The 21,530-nt window shown below is 41.7% G+C and overlaps 1 protein-coding gene across 2 annotated transcripts in view; it reads left to right on the plus strand.

Annotated features, from left to right (window-relative positions):
- The first annotated feature begins 17,597 nt into the window (after nt 1-17,597).
- Nucleotides 17,598-21,530, plus strand: part of VPS45 (vacuolar protein sorting 45) — a 107,872-nt gene continuing 103,939 nt past the window's right edge. Inside the window, exon 1 of one of the 2 annotated variants that reach the window (XM_086523314.1) lies at nt 17,598-17,787. In XM_086523314.1, coding sequence (XP_086379440.1) covers nt 17,698-17,787 — 90 coding nt within the window. In that variant the 5' untranslated portion in view covers nt 17,598-17,697. The remainder of the gene's footprint in view (nt 17,788-21,530) is intronic. The other variant, XM_086523313.1, reaches the window with a different exon arrangement.

Below are 21,530 nucleotides of genomic sequence, written 5' to 3' on the forward strand. Positions count from 1 at the left end.
TTTGCAAAAAAACATTAACTATCCCAAGCCTCATGTCCAAGGCCTCAAACACCTTCGAAGGTGGAGAGAGCTAACGGAGAATGAGGGTAGGGAAGAGGAAGAAGAATCATTCATAGGAGAAAGAAATATTTTCTCAATTATCATCACTTTTCTTGCTTAGCATATCATAATAGCATAGTAATGAAGATGAAGAAGATAGAAAGCTTAAGCATTGAAGCATGGCTCTTGGTTGGATTTGCATTCCATAGCCAAGAGTGTTGGTGTAGGCTCTCCACTTCTCAACAAACTTGGAGAAGGAGATGGAGCTCTTGCACTTTGCACTCCACACAATGAAAGAATGTGTGTGTGTGTGTGTGTGGGAGAGTATACGCCCTCTCTCATGCTTGGTCCACACCTCTACCTCTACCTCTCTCTCTCTCTCTCTCTCTCTCTCTCTCTCTCTCTCTCTCTCTCTCTCTCTTTTATATTATTTAATTATTTCAGTTGGACAAGTGTCCTCTTTTCCCTCTTTGAGAGAAAGGACTCAATTATTTATTTTTATGTATCTAAATTCACATTGGACCCCTTTAAAACCTATCAAATAGCATTCAAGCACATCATGAGGGCCACATGTGGAGGATCATTTGAACATGTGTCTTTTATGCTTATAATTCATTTGGCTTGAATTGAATACTTGAAGCACTTAGTCGATCAAGCATGGAAACGTTTTATGCCTCTTGAGAGTTTACCTTTGAATTGTACACTTGAAGAACCTTAGTCATTTAAGCATAAAAATCACCTCAAGCTTTGGGCAAGGTTCCCACAACCACTTTAAGCATCTTAGCATCTTATGCTTGGGTAGGATTCCCACCTCAAAGTTAGCCCTAGCTTTCATAAGGTCAAATGACCTTTTAACACTAACTTTTGAAGGTCTTTAATGAAGCTAACTCTAAGGTCTTTTAAGCCCATTAGATGCACGTTGCTCTTTGATAGACTACCTCCTTTTGGACCCCTATTGAGATGTAACCATCTCTCCTCTTGGTCCCTTGCTGAGATAAATCTAGAAGCACTTATTGCACATTGCTCTTTGGGTAGACCGTGTCCTTTTGGACCCCTATGCAACCATTTTTCCTTTTAGTCCCCTATTGAGATAGGTCTAGAAGCACATATCGATATCCTAACTCTTGTTCCCCTTTTATCTTCCCATATTAAATTATCAGTAAAATCATTTGGTAAAGCTAGATATTATATTTTATGACAATTGACCACCGTATGTAGAGATGGTCTTCTCCTCCCTCTGCAATGCCTATTGCACACCATGCTTGCCATGGGGAGACCTTGATTTCACATGGCCCATAAGTCTGGGTTTTTTGGGGTGGCCAAAGGCCTACCAAGGGTCTATTCTCGCTACTTAGCATTTCAAAGCACAACCATCCAACAAGCTTGAACTTAGAGCTTTGGATATACAAAGAGATCATAATCCCCTAAGCCAATCCGTCATGGGAGGTTTCCATATGATCCAAAGTTCTACCAAAGAAGGTTTCTTATATTGGAAGTGGTCTTCAAGGCTTGAAGCTTTATACCCAGACATCACATGAAGTTCTTCAAGGTGTCAAAGTTTGTCAGCTTGGTAGTAATCAAGGCATGATTTTAGTTTAAACATGCCTTTCAACAAACTTTCGCAAGCGTAGTCAGAAGATTGAAGCTACTATAGTTTTTAAGGGCTACCTAGTAAGGTAGTTTGGTGAACAAGCCTTTTAGAGGATTTGTGATGTTTATTATTGCATCGACTTCAATTGCAGCAACTTAGCTTAGTGTAGGGCTCTGATTTGGCATGGTCAATCAACATCCCTAGTTGTGGTTGCTCATCACTATCACTCTAGAAATTAAAAAAAGTCTTTGCAAGGTAGCTTTAATACGTGGTACTTCTCCTTTTCCTATTAAAACAACTTTGCACCAAAGATTTAAAATTTTAGCCCCATCAACATGGATGTCCTCTACCTGGATCTCCCCGAAGATCATCTTTTTAACTTTGAAATTAATATGTATATCCTCTCCTCCTCCCTAGAGAATGTTGGATATTCTAGAGAATGACAAAGGTCTGTTTGAAGCAAAAGAATATCTTATTTTGCACGAGTTTCATGCTTTTGTAGAATTTTTGTGAGCTAGCCGTGCATATCTATTTACTATCCAATCAAATGGATGCACTAGTTCATGATAGTTGTGTAGTTACAAGCTACACTATTATTCTACCTATGAATAAAGCTCTATAGAATATATACTATACATGAATAAACAATACAAATAGAAATATGTATATGCAAGGCATGACTTAGTATGTTTCCTCGCGGAGCTATATATTCCATTACAATTATGCTAGAGCAACAAAAAGGTTTCACCACCAAAAGCTGCTCTCCTTTGTCTCGGGGTTGACACCATGATCTTAAAAGAACTAGTGGTGAATACAATTCTTGCTCTGTAGGGCATTCATGGGCACAACCTATGAATAAAGCTCTACAATATATATGCTACACAAACATACTTGCTAAACGATACAATAAGAAAATGTATATGCATGGTATAACTTAGTATGTTTCCTCGTCGTGGAGCTATATATTCCATTAATGATCATGCTAGAGCAACAAAAGGTTTCAACAAAAGCTATGAAGAAGTTTTCACTTCTTTATCTCAGGGTTGACAGCATGATCTTGAAAGAACTAGTGGTGAATACAATTCTTGCTTCTGTAGATTCAATTGTGAAATACAATTTCAACTTAAGCATACCATATGTACGTTCTATTGGCATTGTTGTGCCTATAGATAAAGCATAGCTTGTTAAAAGCAAGCTAGTGAATCAAGATTCACTTCGGAGAGCAGTTCTGAAGTATACAGGAAGTCCTAGCTAAGAAGACTAGGGTTCTCAACTAAATGTCTTCTTATGTTAACTAATCTTTAATTTAGTGTTTAGTTAACAGGTCACAAAAATGACTAGACCATTCAAGGTTGGGATTTTGGCGATGAAACTTTACCTTGAAATTTTTGTTATCCTCGAGGTAAGTATACATTACTTTTCCTCCTCATAATAAGAATATAATTTGGTTTTGTTTCGTTTTTGAATATGCTTCTTTACAAGTGGGATGCATATTCTAGAGCGCTTTCATCCGCTTATCTCTTTAAGTACATGGAAAGGTCTTGTTTGAGCAAAGGATGGAGGGTAGCGTACCAGGTACCACCTCTGCAAATTGTTCCTTTTCCTATGAGTTTTCCCATATGATGGAATCATGGGTTCACTCCCTATTGAAATGATTATAGGCCTACAAGGTAGGTTTCTAGCGACCTCCACACACAAGTACTTCTTGTACTTGATGGATGTCACATGTACTACATCACTATATGAGACATATTCCACATGAGGGTCCCTCTCGCTCTTGTCACCAAGTGTTTCTAGCTACCTCCACACACAAGTACTTCTCGTACTTGACGAATGTCAGATGTATTGAAATCACTATATGAGACATATTCCACATGTGGAGAATATGTAATGAAATTTGCCTATTCAATTTGAGAGTAGCGGAATTTAATGAGAGTACTTTCAAGAAATGATTTTGTGAGCATAGCGGGTTGACATAATTGAACATAGCAACATAATCATAGCAATTAGTTAACTTGGCATAGACAATACTTTTGCAAGAGAGAGAATTTAGAGAACATGACAACAGTTGAGGACCGGATTTATGTGGAGCCGGTCCCCCCTCCAATAGGCATTTGTATTATGATTTCTCCCATAAAGAGAGACTTGTTACAATACATTCTTTGTGTTCCTTGTGACCTAGGTGAAGCAATGAAGATGGAAAGCTTCATGCATCACCATCATAGCATAACCTAAACTTGAAGAAAGCTTTAACTATACCAAGCCTCAGTCCCAAGACCTCAAACACCTTCGAAGGTGGAGAGAGCTAGCAGGGAATGAGGGTAAGGAAGAGGAAGAAGAAACATTTCATACGAGAAAGAGCTAGTTCCTCACTTATCATAACTCTTGTGCTAGCATACATAATAGAATAGTAATGAAGAAGAAATAGATGGCAAGCTCAAGCATTGAATCATGGCTCTTGGATGGATTTGCACTCCATAGCCAAGAGTGTTGGTGTAGGCTCTCAACCTCTACTTGCTTGGAGAAGGAGAGGGAGTTCTTGCACTTTGCATAGTACACAATGAGAGTGTTTGTGAGTGTGTGTGTGGGTGAGTATACCCCCTAAGCACCCCCCTAGCTTGCTTGGGTCGACCCCCCCTTGTAGCTCATGCTTGAAGCTCATTGGACCCCTCCAGGTCTAGCCAATCACAAGCAGAAGCCATTACAAGCAACATGGGTAGCCTTGGGACAAGTGTCCCCCTTTTCCCTTTGAGAGAGAGGACTTGATAAATGCAAAATCAATTAATTAAATATCCTAAATTATCATTGGACCCCTTGGGTGGCCAACCAATAGGCTTCAGGCACACCATGAGGACAACATGAGGAGGAACTTGACAAGTGTCCTTGCTGCCTCTTCAAGCTGGGGCTTCCCTTGTGAGTGTGAGTGTGTGTTCTCTCTCTAATCCCTAGGAAAAGGGCTTGCCCCCCCTCTTGTAGGGATGCTTTTGACTTTAGGAGCTCAAGCACCTTAGTCATCAAGCATGACAAAGCACTTGGACTAGGGGGTATTCCCACAAGCATCTCAGGCAAGCATGTCAAGGCACCTCAAGCACCTTAATCAAGCAGCAAGTCAAGCACCTCAAGCATGGAGTAAGTCAAGCACCTCAAGCACCTTAATCAAGCTCCTCAAGCAGGACAAACACCTCAAGCACGACAAGCACCTCAAGCAGGACAAACACCTCGAGCTTGGACCGGGTTCCCACCTCAAGCTCCGCCCTAGCTTACCTAAGGTCAAAGGACTTTTACACACATTATTGGAGGTCTTCAATGAAGCTAACCCTAAGGTCTTATGCTCCATTGGTTAGCCTTGCTCTTGATAGACCATCTCCCATTTGGGCCCCTTTACTATTGGCCCCGTGTTGAGATAGATCTATAAGCACATATCTATATCTTAACACTTGTTCCCGTTTATTCTCCCACATTAAGTGATCAATTTAATATGAGAAAATCATTTGGGTTGGTTAGATATTAGATTTTATGACATTACCTCTCTCTTGAAATCATAGTCGTCCTCGACTATGAGGTAGAAGAGATAAAGGCTTAGTCATTAGTCAATCGTACTTAGCGGGTAGAGGATCCCTTTTTTACCCTACGACATCTTTCCAAGATGGATGACTAATCCATTTGGTGCTTGGGAGACATAGCTGCCGCAAGCATGTCTGCTCTTTAGTCCATTTCATTCTCCCAAAGTAGAGTGACAAATTCTACTTGGTGTTTGAGAGACATCGTCATCACAAACATGATTCTAAGCATGCATACTAGTTAAATTTGTGCACAATTAAAAAGAGGATTAGTCTTATAAGACAAAAACATGAGTCATTTAAAAGAGAGTTGTACATTTGCTTACTCTAATGTAGCATTGTAAGCATTGACAAGGTTCATACTATCCTTAAGTTGTACTCCTTGCATCCATTTAGCATCTTCAAAAGGATAATTTTTGAACTTAATAAGATACCGTCGGATTATCTTACCATGTCGTAGTACCTTGTCTTCATGCCGAAGGACAGCTTTGGGTTGTAGTACCTCTTCTTGGTCTTCAACTTCGGGAGGGTCTTCAATAATTGGTTTAGTTGGTGGCTCTCCTTTGTAGGGCTTAAGTAGGCTTACATGAAAGGCATTGTGTATAAGCCAATGGTTGGGCAACTTGAGTTGATAAGCCGTCTCATTGATGGGCTTCAAGATTTGGAAAGGACCATAGTATCTTTTTGCTAATTTAGCATAATACTTTTGATGGCCTGTAGGATTTTTGCCCGTCGTTTGCCTTAATCGAGCCTTAGGAAACTTGAGTAAGACCCAATCATTTTCTTTGAACATTAAGGCTCTTCTGTGCTTATCAGCAGCAGCTTTTTGCCTTTGTTGAGAGATGGCTATAGCCTCCCTAATCTTTTGAAAAGATTCTTGTAGGTCACGGCTATACTCATCGGCGGCGAAGATCTTCCCATGTACTTTGAGTAGCAAGGGACTTTTAGGTCTTCCCTCTATGATCTCGAAAGGTGCTTTCCCCGTAGAAGTATGTACAGTATTATTGTAGGCATACTCTACTAGAGGTAAATACTTTTCCCATTGTGAGCGTTGATCTACTTCGGTAACATAAGTCTTGAGTAGATCGAGTATCGTAAGATTGGCTATCTCACTTTGGCCATCCGTTTGTGGGTGATAGGCCGAAGAGAAATTCAATCTTGTTCCTAGATTTTCAAAGAGACCTTTCCAAAAATTACCGGTCATTCTAGGATCTCTATCTGACACGATGGATGTGGGTAATCCATGGTGCTTGAAAATCTGTGATATGAAGAGAGTTTCCATTTGATGTGCCTTAATAGTCTTTTTGACAGGAATAAAATGTGCTTGCTTGCTAAACCTGTCGACTATTGTCCATATTCCTGTATTCCCATGGATAGACTTGGGTAATCCAAAGATGAAATCCATGGATATACTCTAATTTGGAATAGGCAATGGCTGGAGTAATACAGGTTGCTTCCCTCTATCATACTTGGTCTTTTGGCATACTACACATTTTGAAACATACTCTTGTATGTCCACTTTCATGGTAGGCCAATAGAAATACGTCTCTACTCCTCGGAGAGTAGGTTGAATACCTCTATGCCCTGCATATGGAGGAGCATGGGATTCATACATAACCTTCTCACGAAGGGAATGGGTAACACATAGCCTATTGCCGTGGAGAAGATAACCATCGTGCAAGGTGAATGGTTCCTCTTTCTTCCCCAAAGCAAGGGCTGACATTATGTCTCTAAAGTCAGGGTCAGTAGCATACTCATCTATCATAGAGGATAGATCATTGTGAGTAGCTATAGACACCGCATTAACTTTTGGTCTTCGTGAAAGTGCATCGGCAACTTGATTGTGCTTACCAGCTATGTGAGCAATATGGAAATTAAATTGCGAAAGAAAATTTGCCCACCTCATTTGTTTGTCGGAAAGCTTGGTTTGCGTCATGAAATACTTGAGACTTTGGTGGTCGGTTCGTAGGATAAATGGAGTCCCTAATAGGTAGTGCTTCCATGTGTCTAGGGCATGTAGAACAGCTAAAAGCTCTTTCTCATAAACGCCCAAGATTCGTTCATCACTATTGAGCCTTCGGCTCTCATATGCTATGGCATGCCCTTCTTGAAGCAAAACCGCTCCAAGGCAATCACCACAAGCATCACATTGGACCTCAAATGGTTTTGAGAGATCCGGAAGCACGAGGACTGGTTGGGAAGTAAGCTTCTCTTTGAGTTTTTCAAAAGCATTTTTCTCCTTAGCAGTCCGTACAAACTTAACGTTCTTCTTTGTTAAGTCGTGTAGTGGTCCTGCTACTTGAGAGAATTTTGCTATGACGCGTCTATAGTATGCACACATACCAATAAAGCTTCTTAGCTCATGTAGATTCCTTGGGTTAGGCCATGATTTTATTACCTCTAACTTTGATGGATCCATACGAATACCATCGTGAGAGATAATATGACCTAGATATTGAATCTCTTGAAGGAAGAATTCACTTTTCTTTTGGTTGAGAAAAAGTTTGTTCTCCCTCAAGGCTTGAAAAATCACTTGGAGATGTTGCTTATGTTCCTCCAAAGACTTGGAGTAGATGATGATATCATCAAAGAACACTCCAGTGAATTTACGATATGGTCTAAAAATTTTCTCCATGAGACGATTGAAAGTAGCTGGTGCATTGGTCAAGCCGAAAGGCATGACTAGATATTCATAAAGACCAAATGTTGTGCGAAACGCGGTCTTTAGGATATCTTCATCCACTATCCTTATTTGATGATAGCCACTCTTAAGGTCAATCCTACTGAAGTAGGTAGAGCCTTGTAGCTTATCAAACAGATCTTCTACCCGAGGCACGGGAAATCTGTTTTTGATAGTGATATGGTTTAGTGCTCGATAGTCCACACACATACGGTATGTACCATCTTTCTTTTGCACTAAAAGGACTGGAGAACAAAAGGGAGAGGAACTAGGCCTCACCATCCCTTTGTCTACCAATTCCTGTACTTGCCTCATAATCTCCTCTTGTTGAGCTTGTGAGACTCGATAAGGAGGTTTGTTAGGCGGTGAGCTTCCTGGAATGAGCTCAATACGATGGTCATCATCCCCTCGTTTTGGAGGTAGGTCCATAGGGATATCATCGATGAACACATCTTGGAATCCTTTTAGAAAAGTAGACAAGTCTAACTCTTCTTGATTCCTATCATTTTCATTTGATGAAACATTATGAGCTTTTAGAGACTCTTTGACATAAATCATGTACGCAGAAACTGAGCTCTTCATTGATTTATCAAAAGAAAGGGGATTTACAAGTGGAATAGTGCGACCACGCTCACTAGCATCTATATACATGTTCTTTCTCCTGTAGGTGAAGTAAATTCTCCTTTCAGGGAACTTCATGTTGGCAGCCATGCGATCAAACCATGGTGCCCCTAGGATAACATCCTGATGTTGGAGAGGAGAGATGAAGAAGTCTTCTTTGTCGACATAGCTTTGGACATGAAGCCTCAACTTCCCAATCAAGGGAGTAACGGAGGCTTATTGTCCCTTGAAAGTTGCATCAGTTGTTACTATATCTCCCATCTCAAAAGCTTGAATGCCCAACTTGGTGGCCAACTCTATTGATATGAAGTTGAGAGTAGAGCCAGGGTCAAACAAGATGAAGGCATCATGCTCTCTTACCTTTCCCCAAGCATAGGAGAGTGATGATCCTTTGCAATGAGCATCCTCTTTTGGAGCTTCGATGGTGGAAGCCCTAGGAGTTTCATTGCGAGTATTCTTCTTGGGGCAAGAACGATAGCCATGTCCTTGCTCCCCACACTTGAAACATTTATGGTCCTTGCGAAAATTTTCAAGCTCTTCAGGAGAGAGTTTGTTTTTACCTTTGTAAACTCCCTTCTCCTTGGATCGATTATTGTTGTTGTTATTGTTGTTGTTGGAAGTGCCTTGGGAATTATTTTGAGCATTGGATTTCCCCTTTGCATCATTTTTATCTTTGTTTTCCATGGGCTTGACATTACGTCTAGCCCCTTGATGGAAATTGATGCGTGAAGCAACCATGGTGTGATGGATTACTTCGGTAATAGTACCAGGCCATTGAGAGTTGATGTATTCGGCCATCTCTTCAGGTAATCCCGCACAGAATTGTTGTCTTTGCTCGGCAAAGTCTATCTTTTGAAAGACAGTAGCTTTGAGATGTAAATCCCAAAACTTGTCTACATACTTGTTGATAGACTCATGAGAGAGAAGCTTCAAGCCGCGCCATTCGGTAAGAACTTTATCTTTAGTATCGCTTGGAAGAAATTGCTTCATGATGGAAACTCGTAGAGTTTTCCATGTCTTTGGGGCTTCTCCATTGCCACGAAGGCTAGCCCACGATTGACGAGCTGATTTTTGGAAGTGCATAGCTACATGGCGTAGCTTGGAGGACTCTATGAAGCCCTCGTCCCCAAAGGCCGCATCAAATTGCTGGATGAAGGCCAACACTTTATCGGTAGCACCAAAGGTGCCATCGTAGGTGAGAAAAGAGATACTCTTTCCTCCCTCCTTGAACTTCTTTAGCTTTTGTGACCTTCGCCATGCAGGAAATGATTTGCGATGTCCTCCCCTCTTGTATTCTCTAGGAGAATAGCCATAACTTTCATCGGAAGAGGAGGAAGGTGAAGAAGAAGGAGAAGAGGGTGACCTCTTCCTAGCCCTTTTCTTCCTTTGTTTCCTCTCTTGCCTTTCAGAGTGATGAGGAGAAGGACTATAGGTTGCTCTTTTCCTCTTGGGAGGAGTAGGCGATCGTCTAGACCGCCGTCTTCGTGGAGCCACATCTTCAGAAGAACTTAGACTGTCATTGCTTTCTTTCTCTTTGGATTCCTCCTCTCGAATGGGACAAAGTCTTCTTTTGGGGGTCTCTTCAAGAGGCCTCCTAAGCTCTCTCTCCTCTGGGAGAGGAACGGAAATTCCATAAGCACGAAGTTGTTGAGTAACTTTGGCTTGCAAAGCAGGGTTGCCCATAGCTTGCTGCAACCTAGTGACGAGATAATTCACAAACATGGGAGCATCATCATTAGCACCTTCATGTGTAAAATCAAAGCTATCAATGTTCATTCTACTCTCTTGATTATTGTCAGCCATGTTAACAAAATTTATGTTTATACTTAGTGTATGCTTTGGCAATACAAAACCTTAGTTGCCACTCCTCTTAGCCTTTGAAAATCGGCTCTTAAGTATCTACACCCACGGCTCAAAGTGGTTAATTATAGAGATTAGAGGAGTAGGTCTAACATAGCAGAGTTGCCAAGGGCTAGCTCCTTTCGGACTTCTTATGGCTCAATAATGGTAAAGCCGTAGGCAAGTCTAAAAAGACTCCATTATTAAGTCCAAAGCTCTCTAGGTGTGCACCATCCCCCACATAGTGGGCTTAACAAAACCGATATTAGATCCCAGTTCCACTTACTCTATTATAATTAACAACATCAACCATTTATAGGCTACTTAAGGACCTCTCTTCTTAAGCAAGAAAAGAGAAACCAAATGCTCTGATACCAATGTAATGAAATTTGCCTATTCAATTTGAGAGTAGCGGAACTTAATGAGAGTACTTTCAAGAAATGATTTTGTGAGCATAGCGGGTTGACATAATTGAACATAGCAACATAATCATAGCAATTAGTTAACTTGGCATAGACAATACTTTTGCAAGAGAGAGAATTTAGAGAACATGACAACAGTTGAGGACCGGATTTATGTGGAGCCGGTCCCCCCTCCAATAGGCATTTGTATTATGATTTCTCCCATAAAGAGAGACTTGTTACAATACATTCTTTGTGTTCCTTGTGACCTAGGTGAAGCAATGAAGATGGAAAGCTTCATGCATCACCATCATAGCATAACCTAAACTTGAAGAAAGCTTTAACTATACCAAGCCTCAGTCCCAAGACCTCAAACACCTTCGAAGGTGGAGAGAGCTAGCAGGGAATGAGGGTAGGGAAGAGGAAGAAGAAACATTTCATACGAGAAAGAGCTAGTTCCTCACTAATCATAACTCTTGTGCTAGCATACATAATAGAATAGTAATGAAGAAGAAATAGATGGCAAGCTCAAGCATTGAATCATGGCTCTTGGATGGATTTGCACTCCATAGCCAAGAGTGTTGGTGTAGGCTCTCAACCTCTACTTGCTTGGAGAAGGAGAGGGAGTTCTTGCACTTTGCATAGTACACAATGAGAGTGTTTGTGAGTGTGTGTGGGTGAGTATACCCCCTAAGCACCCCCCTAGCTTGCTTGGGTCGACCCCCCCTTGTAGCTCATGCTTGAAGCTCATTGGACCCCTCCAGGTCTAGCCAATCACAAGCAGAAGCCATTACAAGCAACATGGGTAGCCTTGGGACAAGTGTCCCCCTTTTCCCTTTGAGAGAGAGGACTTGATAAATGCAAAATCAATTAATTAAATATCCTAAATTATCATTGGACCCCTTGGGTGGCCAACCAATAGGCTTCAGGCACACCATGAGGGCAACATGAGGAGGAACTTGACAAGTGTCCTTGCTGCCTCTTCAAGCTGGGGCTTCCCTTGTGAGTGTGAGTGTGTGTTCTCTCTCTAATCCCTAGGAAAAGGGCTCGCCCCCCCTCTTGTAGGGATGCTTTTGACTTTAGGAGCTCAAGCACCTTAGTCATCAATCATGACAAAGCACTTGGACTAGGGGGTATTCCCACAAGCATCTCAGGCAAGCATGTCAAGGCACCTCAAGCACCTTAATCAAGCAGCAAGTCAAGCACCTCAAGCATGGAGTAAGTCAAGCACCTCAAGCACCTTAATCAAGCTCCTCAAGCAGGACAAACACCTCAAGCACGACAAGCACCTCAAGCAGGACAAACACCTCGAGCTTGGACCGGGTTCCCACCTCAAGCTCCGCCCTAGCTTACCTAAGGTCAAAGGACTTTTACACACATTATTGGAGGTCTTCAATGAAGCTAACCCTAAGGTCTTATGCTCCATTGGTTAGCCTTGCTCTTGATAGACCATCTCCCATTTGGGCCCCTTTACTATTGGCCCCGTGTTGAGATAGATCTATAAGCACATATCTATATCTTAACACTTGTTCCCGTTTATTCTCCCACATTAAGTGATCAATTTAATATGAGAAAATCATTTGGGTTGGTTAGATATTAGATTTTATGACAGAATATGAGTCTTTGGACTAATACTGACACTTTTTTCTTAATTATGTGTCATGAAAGAGTCCCTGTTGGTCGAATCCATTGAATAGACCTCTCCAAGAATGTCGTATAAGACACAATTTCAATGGGGCTAGAAATTTTTGGCTACCTCTATTAAGACTTGTTAATGTAACAAGTACTGTTAAAAAAATAATAATGGATAGTTCTTTCAACTTCTAGGCTACGATTCTGCATAATTATTTTGCCTACAACAAGGTAATGTCATGTCAATGAGAATGTTTCATTATTTATACCTAGATGTGGTTTATGTTCACATTTTATTATGGTTTAAATGGTTTAGCAGGACTACCTCGTAAGTGTTTTGCTTAGCCTCTTATGAATTGCTACAATTCAATGTGAGAAGTAATATTTCTTTTTACATGAGCTATTCCCTCGAGTTTTGTGTATGCTATGAGCATAAACCAAACCATGGGTGTTGGCAAGCACAAACCATCCAACCATGGAATATTGATTTCACACTATGTGTTATGGGCCCTAGTGTTTTAGGGAATATATTTGCAACAACATGGAATTTCATGCATTTGATTGCTCATGAAGCTTTTTTGACACAATAAGTGCAATATCTCTATGGATTTTATGGTGGGCCTACTAATCCTTGTAGGAGGACATGACTCAGTATGGGTGATTGTAAATAGTTTGACTAAACTTTAATAGTTTATGCCACCCAAGTCTACCATGAAAACTTTAGACTTATCCAAGTTATTTGCAAACAATCTGTGTAGTTATTATGGATTGCCCAAAATAATTTGTGAGTAATTGTGATCCCAATATTTAGAGTCTTTTTTGGGGGGCTGTATTTAAACGTTGAGAACCCAACTCAATATAAGTATTGGGGGTCCTCCAGATAGGGATGGGCAAAATAAACGATTTAACTAAGTGCTAGAGGATGTGCTACATGCATACATTAGCAAGAAGCGAACCGATTGGGAGTCCTCTTACAATATTGCAAACCATGTTACAACCAGGTTTAGTCCCTCCATGCTTATGTATGTTTTCAACCTAGATCACCGATTATGGTGGGGTTGGCTAATGAGAAAATTTAGCAAGTCAAGGACTTTATCCAAGATCCTATGGACATGCTGAAAATTGCTTGTCAAAATGTTCGACAAGCACAAGATCGGTACAAGACGCATGCTGATAAGAAACGTCGGCAAGTCACCTTTATGGAAGGAGAAGAGGTATTTTCACGCATTCCAGAGCATTCAAAAAGTTTGAAAATTGATCTAGCACCTAAGCTATCTCCTAGATCTTGTGGGCCATTTAAAATACTCAAGTGAGTTGGTGACATGGCCTACAAATTTACTTACCCTTCGCATTCTTGTATTCATCTAGTTTTTCATGTAAGTCATTTACGTAAACACTTGCATAGGGACGACACTATAATTGATCCTCACGTTTTGGTCATTTTTATTGAACCTCCAACGCAACCACATGAACCAGAGAGCATTCTCGACTACCATGATTTTCGAACTCGTCAATCATGTGTATCACCAAGCATTAGTTACGTGGAAAGATCAACCTAAAGAAGATGTCACTTGGGAAAACGTTAGTGTTCTTACAAAGAAATAACCCACTTTCGTTTTTGAGGATGAAAACACTTCTTCAAGGGGGGAGTAATGTAAGGTCAAGGGTAGCCAGGCAGGGTCCTCATGAGGAAATAAGCATGAGGCTCGACCCTATAAAGAGGGTCAAGGCAGGATGTTTGGAGTGTCCAGTTCCCAAAGTCCCTTTGGCTTTATACCGCCATGGCAATTTTGACCACACATGCCAGTAGCCTTCGAGCAGGATGACGTCGACCTCCATAGCCACAAGAGCTCCAAGCTCAACTACACATTGTGATACCGATGGGAGAGTAACAATGCCATATATATATCATGCTTTCTATAACAACGAGCTCGCATGTGGGATTTTTCATGTTGCCACATGGCACTCTGTGAAGCATTCCTCCTTAAAACTCAAAAGACCTCCAAAATCCTCCAAACAAAATCACAAAAAGGGAGTATACTCTAGCCATAAAACCCCCATCCAGAGTCCAAATTGAGCCCCGTAAAGCCCGGAAAAACCTAGAGCTCATCGGCCACGATGCAAGTCGTACGAAATATCCCAATTTCTCTAACAATAACATCAAAATATCCCACTTTCTTGATTTAAAAAAACCTAGAACTCATCGGCCACAATGCAAGTCATTTGGAATATCCCAATTTATCTAATAATAGCATCAAACTATCGTGCTTTCTTAATTATTAAAATTTTAATAAAATATGCATAAGGGGGGCTAATTTGGCCGTATCAGGCCCATTCCCATACTTGATTGGAGGTCTAAAGAATCCATCTTGATCCCTAACTCAAACCCTCTGCATCCAATCCTATTTTCCACATAAAAATATGATGACCCACCACTTGTAGTCGTGTTTGGAAAACACACAAATCGTCGAACTGTACCAAATATGCAAAACTACATAGATGACTTTTGCTTTTTGTTTTCTCATCGTATCTACAAAATGGCATGGCATGACAACGCTTGACATACAAAGTGCTCTTGAGCGGCCAAATAAGCATGAATTTTTTGATACCAAGCACATGGAGCTTGCTTTAAACCACACACTGCCTTTGTAAGCCTGCACACTTTGCTTTTTTGCCCTTTTTGAACAAAACCACAAGGCCATGATACATAGAATTCCTCATGCAAATCACCATTCAAAAATGTAGTCTTTATGTCCAATTGATATACATTCCAACCATTATGAGCCGCCAATGCAAAAATGCTAGGAATGGTAGTCATTCAACAAAGTGGGAGAAAAAGTCCCATCTGAGCATACTCTTTTGCGACAAGTCTAGCTTTATAGTGATCAACACCACCATCAAGATTACATTTCAGCTTGAAAATCTACATAGTACAATTGGCCTTTTTACCAGGAGGCAAGTCACATAAGGACCATGTGCCATTCTTTACAATAGCATCATACTCAGATTGCATTGCGGCCAATCAAAATTCTGAATTTTGTGCTTTGTCAAATGAAGGCACTTTTTCATCATACATACTAGACACAACCAAAACATAACAATCTGATGCATAATAGGCAAGCCGAGAACTTGAAGAAGTACGACTAAACAAAGGTACACCCAATTTACTATTGAGCAAGGTTTGCATTAGCTATCTTGGCATACCTCTAGCCTACTCATTTTTAGCCCTATCCTCATCAAGTAAATGTGCATCAAAAAATGGCTGATCTGTAACATCATTTGAAACGTACATAGGCTACACATGTGCTCATTAGGACTTACATTCATACTTCCACCACTTAATAGAGGCAACAACGTATCATATACATTTTGTGAGCTCGTATCTGTCTCCTTGGTACATGTTAACAAGGGTTGAATTGCATTTTCCACATATACAATATCTTGACTAATCAAGTTACGCTTTGTTTGAGGATGATACTACATGTAACTTTTGCTTTTTACATTGTAACCAATGAAAATACATTTATAACCTTATCTTCCAATTTTTTGCGTTATTGCTTAGGGATTAATTCATAAACCAAGCAACCAAATACACACAAATACCAATGGATGAGTAATTCATAACTTCGTACACACTTTCCTACAAGTCCATGGTGGGATGACTACTCATACCGTAACAGAAATCAGTGTCAAGATTTGAAGTGCTCCCTATTCTTTCAAAAGACAGGCACTTGGAAGTAATATCCTTCTTTATGGAAGGGCATAATTTCATTTTCCCTTCTAATGACGGAATATCACAAAAATTACAAGTCATTTTTTGTAATGAAGCAACATGTGTGGTGAAGAAGATAAGAAGGCGTTGCATTTGGTGAGGAATATTGGTAGAATTTCTATTTACAAGCTTTTGTGTAGGTCAAAACATTCTCCACTACACTTTTGGAAATACATTAAGATTTGAAGACACTTCTATTTTACACACTACTTTCTCAATTTCAATGATGTAGCATAAATATATTTTTATCACAACTTCCTAACAATGTATTCTAACTTCAAAAATTATGCCATAAGTTTTTCAGCTAGTTTACTAGTTTCTCCCTTTAATCATTTACTAAAAACAGAGAATTTTGGGCAAGAGTAAAACTATTTTATCATGTCCACAAAGAGTTGGTCTAACGATAAGGCTTTGGCTCTCAACATATGGGTTGTGGGTTCAAATCCCCCGTTGGATCACACTCTAGAGGGACACCTTGTGCTCACCTGATGTTCACGTTGCTAGGGCTCTTGCCCTTAGACACTCGGGTGCATGGGTCACCTGCTGAGGAGGAGGTTCCTAGCTGGTTGCTATGAGTTCTCTTCGTCGTTACCAGCACGTAGTGCATAAGGTTGCCATGGTTATGCCTACGTGTGGCTCTTGCTTGATGGTACGCGGCCGTTGCCCGACCATGTAACATGGCTAATATTTGGAAGGGATAAGCATCTCCCCCTGTAGGCCTTCTGGTGTGTTGGAAAAAAAAACTATTTCATCACAGCTTTCTAACAAAGTAACTTTGATAATTATCCCATAATCTTTAAAGCTAGTTTACTATCTCTCCCGAATGCGGGTCATGCACTCGTAAATATAAGGCTGGGTTCAAACGATGAGGCAAAGTCTGCTGCAGGTCTACGATCGCCTCGTCTGAACAGTTCTGGAGGGGGAAGAGCGAAAAAGAGAGAGAGGCCAGCAAAAGGAAAGGGGGTGTGGGGTGGGGGGGGGGGGGGGGGGGGGGGGGGGGGGTCAGGAAAAAAAGGGTGGACACGGAGCCACATGATTAATTTGCACGGGGTCTTTAATGACCCCCGAGCTGTGGGATCAACGGGGACGACGTTGAAGGGAGGGAATCTTGAGGGTGACGGACGACATGCAAAAGGTCAACGTAGGGTGCACAGAATGGGTTTCGAACCCACGCGGTCGTGATGAGAGACTAGTGCCTTAACCACAAGCGCACATGCATTTAGGGTAAACAAAAATATATAAAGTAAACAAAAATGCTGTAAAGTAAACTAAGGCATAAAAATACACATTGAACGATTGAGCGTCTTTTTGATATTCGTGTCTCACTTCTCGCACGTCGATCCCACGGCTCGCACATCATTCAATATCTCGTGTTACTTAGTCGTGAGGGCGGAGGAAGACGATCTCAAATAGGCCTTTAACAAATCAACGTTGGCTATCCAACTTTGACGCCCCTCTGCTAAGCATTTCCTCCGCCTCGTGTGTAAATTCAGAACCACTTCGATAACTTCAAAAGCCCACGAATTATACTGGAGAGAGGGCGGGAGTGTGCGTGTGTCACGATGGTGCTGGTGACTGCTGTCCGAGATTACATCGCGCGGATGCTTAGCGACATCGCGGGGATGAAAGTCCTCATCCTCGATCCTCAAACTGTATGTGCCGCTTCTCTCTCTCTCTCTCTCTCTCTCTCTCTCTCTCGCGCGCGCGCGCGCGCGCACACACCCATTAATGCCAATGGTAAACTTAACAACCACATTACATATGCATCCAAATTGGCAAAAAACCAAGCAATACACATGCATTAGGTGTGGACAGCTAGGGTAGAAGTGAAAACAAAAAAGTGCTGTTTGATAAGATCAAAGAAAAGGAGGACAACTCTCATAATCCGGCAGTGATGACATTGGTGGGGATATTATAAGCAGCAGGAGATGCGACGAAGAGACGGAATGACCTCCAATCTGGTAAATACCTTGACTTCAATCCGGCTCTCCAATAGGATTCCTTGACACGAGAACACTTGCAATGCCACATACATGTACAAGGCATTTGTGGAGAAGAGGGTTCATTGAGGTAGAAAGCGGCGGGATATCTGAGAGAGAGAGAGAGAGAGAGAGAGAGAGAGAGAGAGAGAGAGAGAGAGATCGATCTTGGAAAGGCTCTCCATACTACATGTACAAGTGTCCAAGTGGTGTGGTGGCAAAGATTTGACATGCCCTCCATGGTAGACCCCTAGCATACCGAACTGCTACCGCTATTGCACATTTCTCTCATGAAGTAAAAAGAACTCTCTCATGAAGTAAAAGGAACCGTGAGTACGCATTGAACACTCATCCGGAGCATTCACCATCAATCACTTCCGCTACGCATTACATCAGTTCTGTAGAGGGCAGCCACACATGGGAAGCTTTTGAGGCATGTGGTTTCTCTCTCTGTAGATGTGTCTTGGTGCTTGGAGGAAATGTAGCAAGGTATTGCTCTATCTGCTACTAAATATGTGTCCCAAGTCACTTTTAGTGAGTTTACATATTTATTAGCATATTTTAGCCATTTATTGGGATCATGGGGTTTTTGGCTGAGGTAGGGCAAACTTCCCGTTTCCCTATATAGGTAGCCCCCTCCCCCCTTTGTACTTTTGGCATGTTATTGAGTGCAGAGATCTAGCGTTTGGGGCACTCTCTCTCTAGCATTTTCTCTATTGCTAGCGTTTTTTGTGTGCCGCTGTTTCACCTCTCTCTAGCATTTTCTCTCTCCACATCGATCTCCCCTCTCTGGCATTTTTCCATCTGCGAGCTCTCTTTCTACGCCTAGCGCTCCCTATTTGCACCACGTGGACACCCTCTTCGGTGTTCCTTTGTGTGCGGTGTGTTCCTATGCCGGTTTAGTGGGCGGTATACGCTAGGGAATTCACGTTAAGAAGATCCATCGCGATAGATATGAAATCTATTGGCTACTTGGTACGGAGAGGTGGTTTGCTCGCGATTGCAGACAAGTTCATCACCCGATTCACCCTTGTTTGTTGCACCCTTGATATCTATTGACACGTGTGTATCGACTGATCAAGTACTTCAGAGACCAGAGATTTGCAAAACACCTCAAGAATTACCCGATTGATGAGATTCACTTGAGATGGCATGAGTCCATTGATTCTAAGTCGAGAAGAAAGCTGAAAGGACAAACAAGTGCTCAAAAGCGGAAGGTGTACTCGTAGAAAGAGCTAGACAGAGCTCTTGACCAGAAGATGAACCGGATTGTAACTAAGTCAGACTTTGTAAATAATTAATTTATTTACGAGAAAAAAATTATCTAATTAGTTGTGTGCACATCAGAATAGATTTAGCAGTTGTGGGGCCTCAGGTGCGCCCAAGTTTGGGCCAGTGCACCTCAGGGAGACCCTAGCAGAAAATACCCTGAAGCCCTAGCGATTGGGAAATCGGGTCTTCAATGAAGGGGTAGATAGTAGCCTCAGATTTCAGGCTCATAAAATTACGCGCGCTAGTGCAAGCACAGGAATGAGATGGGGTCCTTAGAATAATAACCCTTAGGCCTGATTATTTTACGGCCTTAGGATAAGTTAGTTAAAAGTATTCTTAAATGATTTGCGGACCAAATGGCCGGACAAGTGCGAACAGGTAATGCCAGAGCATTGCTGGCACGGCAATGCGCTAGGGAGCAGCTAAGGTTTTCATTTGTTGCATCTATGTGTGCAGTTGTGCACTTAATTAACTAGCATAGGATTTTTAAAGTCAAAAGTTGAATGGTTTTTAAATTTTAAAGTAAGTGTGCCACTTGGCACACTTTCCCATGCAATCTCTCTCTCTCTCTCTCTCTCTCTCTATTCATGCTAGCGTCCCCTCTTCTGGGAGGCTATAAGAGAGCAGCCCCTCCCCCTCTTGCCAGGTTGGTAGTGCACTACCCCCCCCAAGTTGACCATCCTCTACGCAGTGAAGCTCTCCATTGAAGCTTGAGAGCAGCACCTTGTGGTGTATGTGGAGCCTCTGAGCACCCATCACCTAGAACAAGGCCTCTCATGGTTGTATGCAGCTTTGGGAGAAGTTTCATTGCTTAAAGTAGTAGAAAACTCTCTTTTCTCCCTTGTCTAGCTGCTGCAAATTCCCTGTTTTCAGTCCCTAATCACTTGTATTAGGGTGAATTTCAGCAAAGTCTTAATAGAATCTCATTCCCCACTACCTACTCTACACATACACCAAGTTTGGAGCATTTCCATCGCGAAAAGGACCTCCAATTTGGCATTGGAACATGCTCAGGTAACAATTTCTGGTTATGTGCAAAAAATTACAACAAGCGTATGTGTGTGTGTTTTGCATGTTTCTGTGGTTGGTTAATTGCAGGAAGGATTACGTCCAAAGTGGCACAGTTAGCGGAAGATGCCTCATTCGTGAGAGCTTCCGATGAGTTTTGTGAAAGGTAGACCCTCCCCTACGAGAGCTTCCCAAAATCTCGCAGAAGAGGATAGAGCCTCTCAGTAGTCAGAGAGCAGTTCTTCTACTCTCTCGGTCAGAAGCAGAAAAAGGCCAAGAAAGAATAGAGGACGGACTTTCGCTCCGTTCCCGTGCTTGTAAAGATTCTCCCTTAGTAATAAAGATATTCTCTTTATGGGGGGGACCAACCCATCTTCTGGTCCCCAATGAAGTGTCAAGCTTTCTCTCTTTCTCTAATTCTCTTTAGTATTTGAAGTGCAATTAAACGTCAGTTTACGCTTCCGTATTTTTGTGACAGCAGATAGTGAAAGACTTGAAGCAGTCTCGAAAGAAGAGGAAATCGGTGGATTTCCACAGTTATTTGGGTCGAAAGTTGAGTATAGATCTTTTGTTGGCACTTTCTTTGATGACATTATAGTCTTCTCCAAGGATGAGGCAGAACATAGACAACATCTTCTATGGGTCTTTCAAGCATTGCGAGATCACAAGTTGGTGATCAATGCCACGAAGAGTAAATTTTTCTTACCGGAGATACACTTTTTGGGACACATCGTCTCAGCAGGAGTACAGATTGAGACTACCTGGCCAAGATTGAGACTATACGTGATTGACCCGATTTGAAGAATGTCTATGAAGTTCGAAGCTTCTTGGGCTTATGTTCTTACTACCGGCGGTTCATTAGAAAGTTTGCAGAGGTTGCCTCCCCTTTGCACATTTTGACACAGAAAGGAGTCCCTTTCTCGTGGGGACCCACAAAGGTGACTGCCTTTCAGACTTTGAAAGAGAAATTGACTACGGGACCTGTTTTGACTTTGCCGGGTTTGCAAAAGTCATTCGAAGTATATTGTGATGCTTGTGGTCGTAGTATGAGTGCGATCTTAATGCAAGAAGGCCATGTCATTGCCTATGAGAGCCGATTGTTTTCAAGGCCAGAATTGACAACACAGATTTATGAG

This window comes from Adiantum capillus-veneris, chromosome 11 (genome assembly GCF_014529385.1).
Source record: "Adiantum capillus-veneris isolate H3 chromosome 11, ASM1452938v2, whole genome shotgun sequence".
Taxonomy (NCBI): Eukaryota; Viridiplantae; Streptophyta; class Polypodiopsida; order Polypodiales; family Pteridaceae; genus Adiantum; species Adiantum capillus-veneris.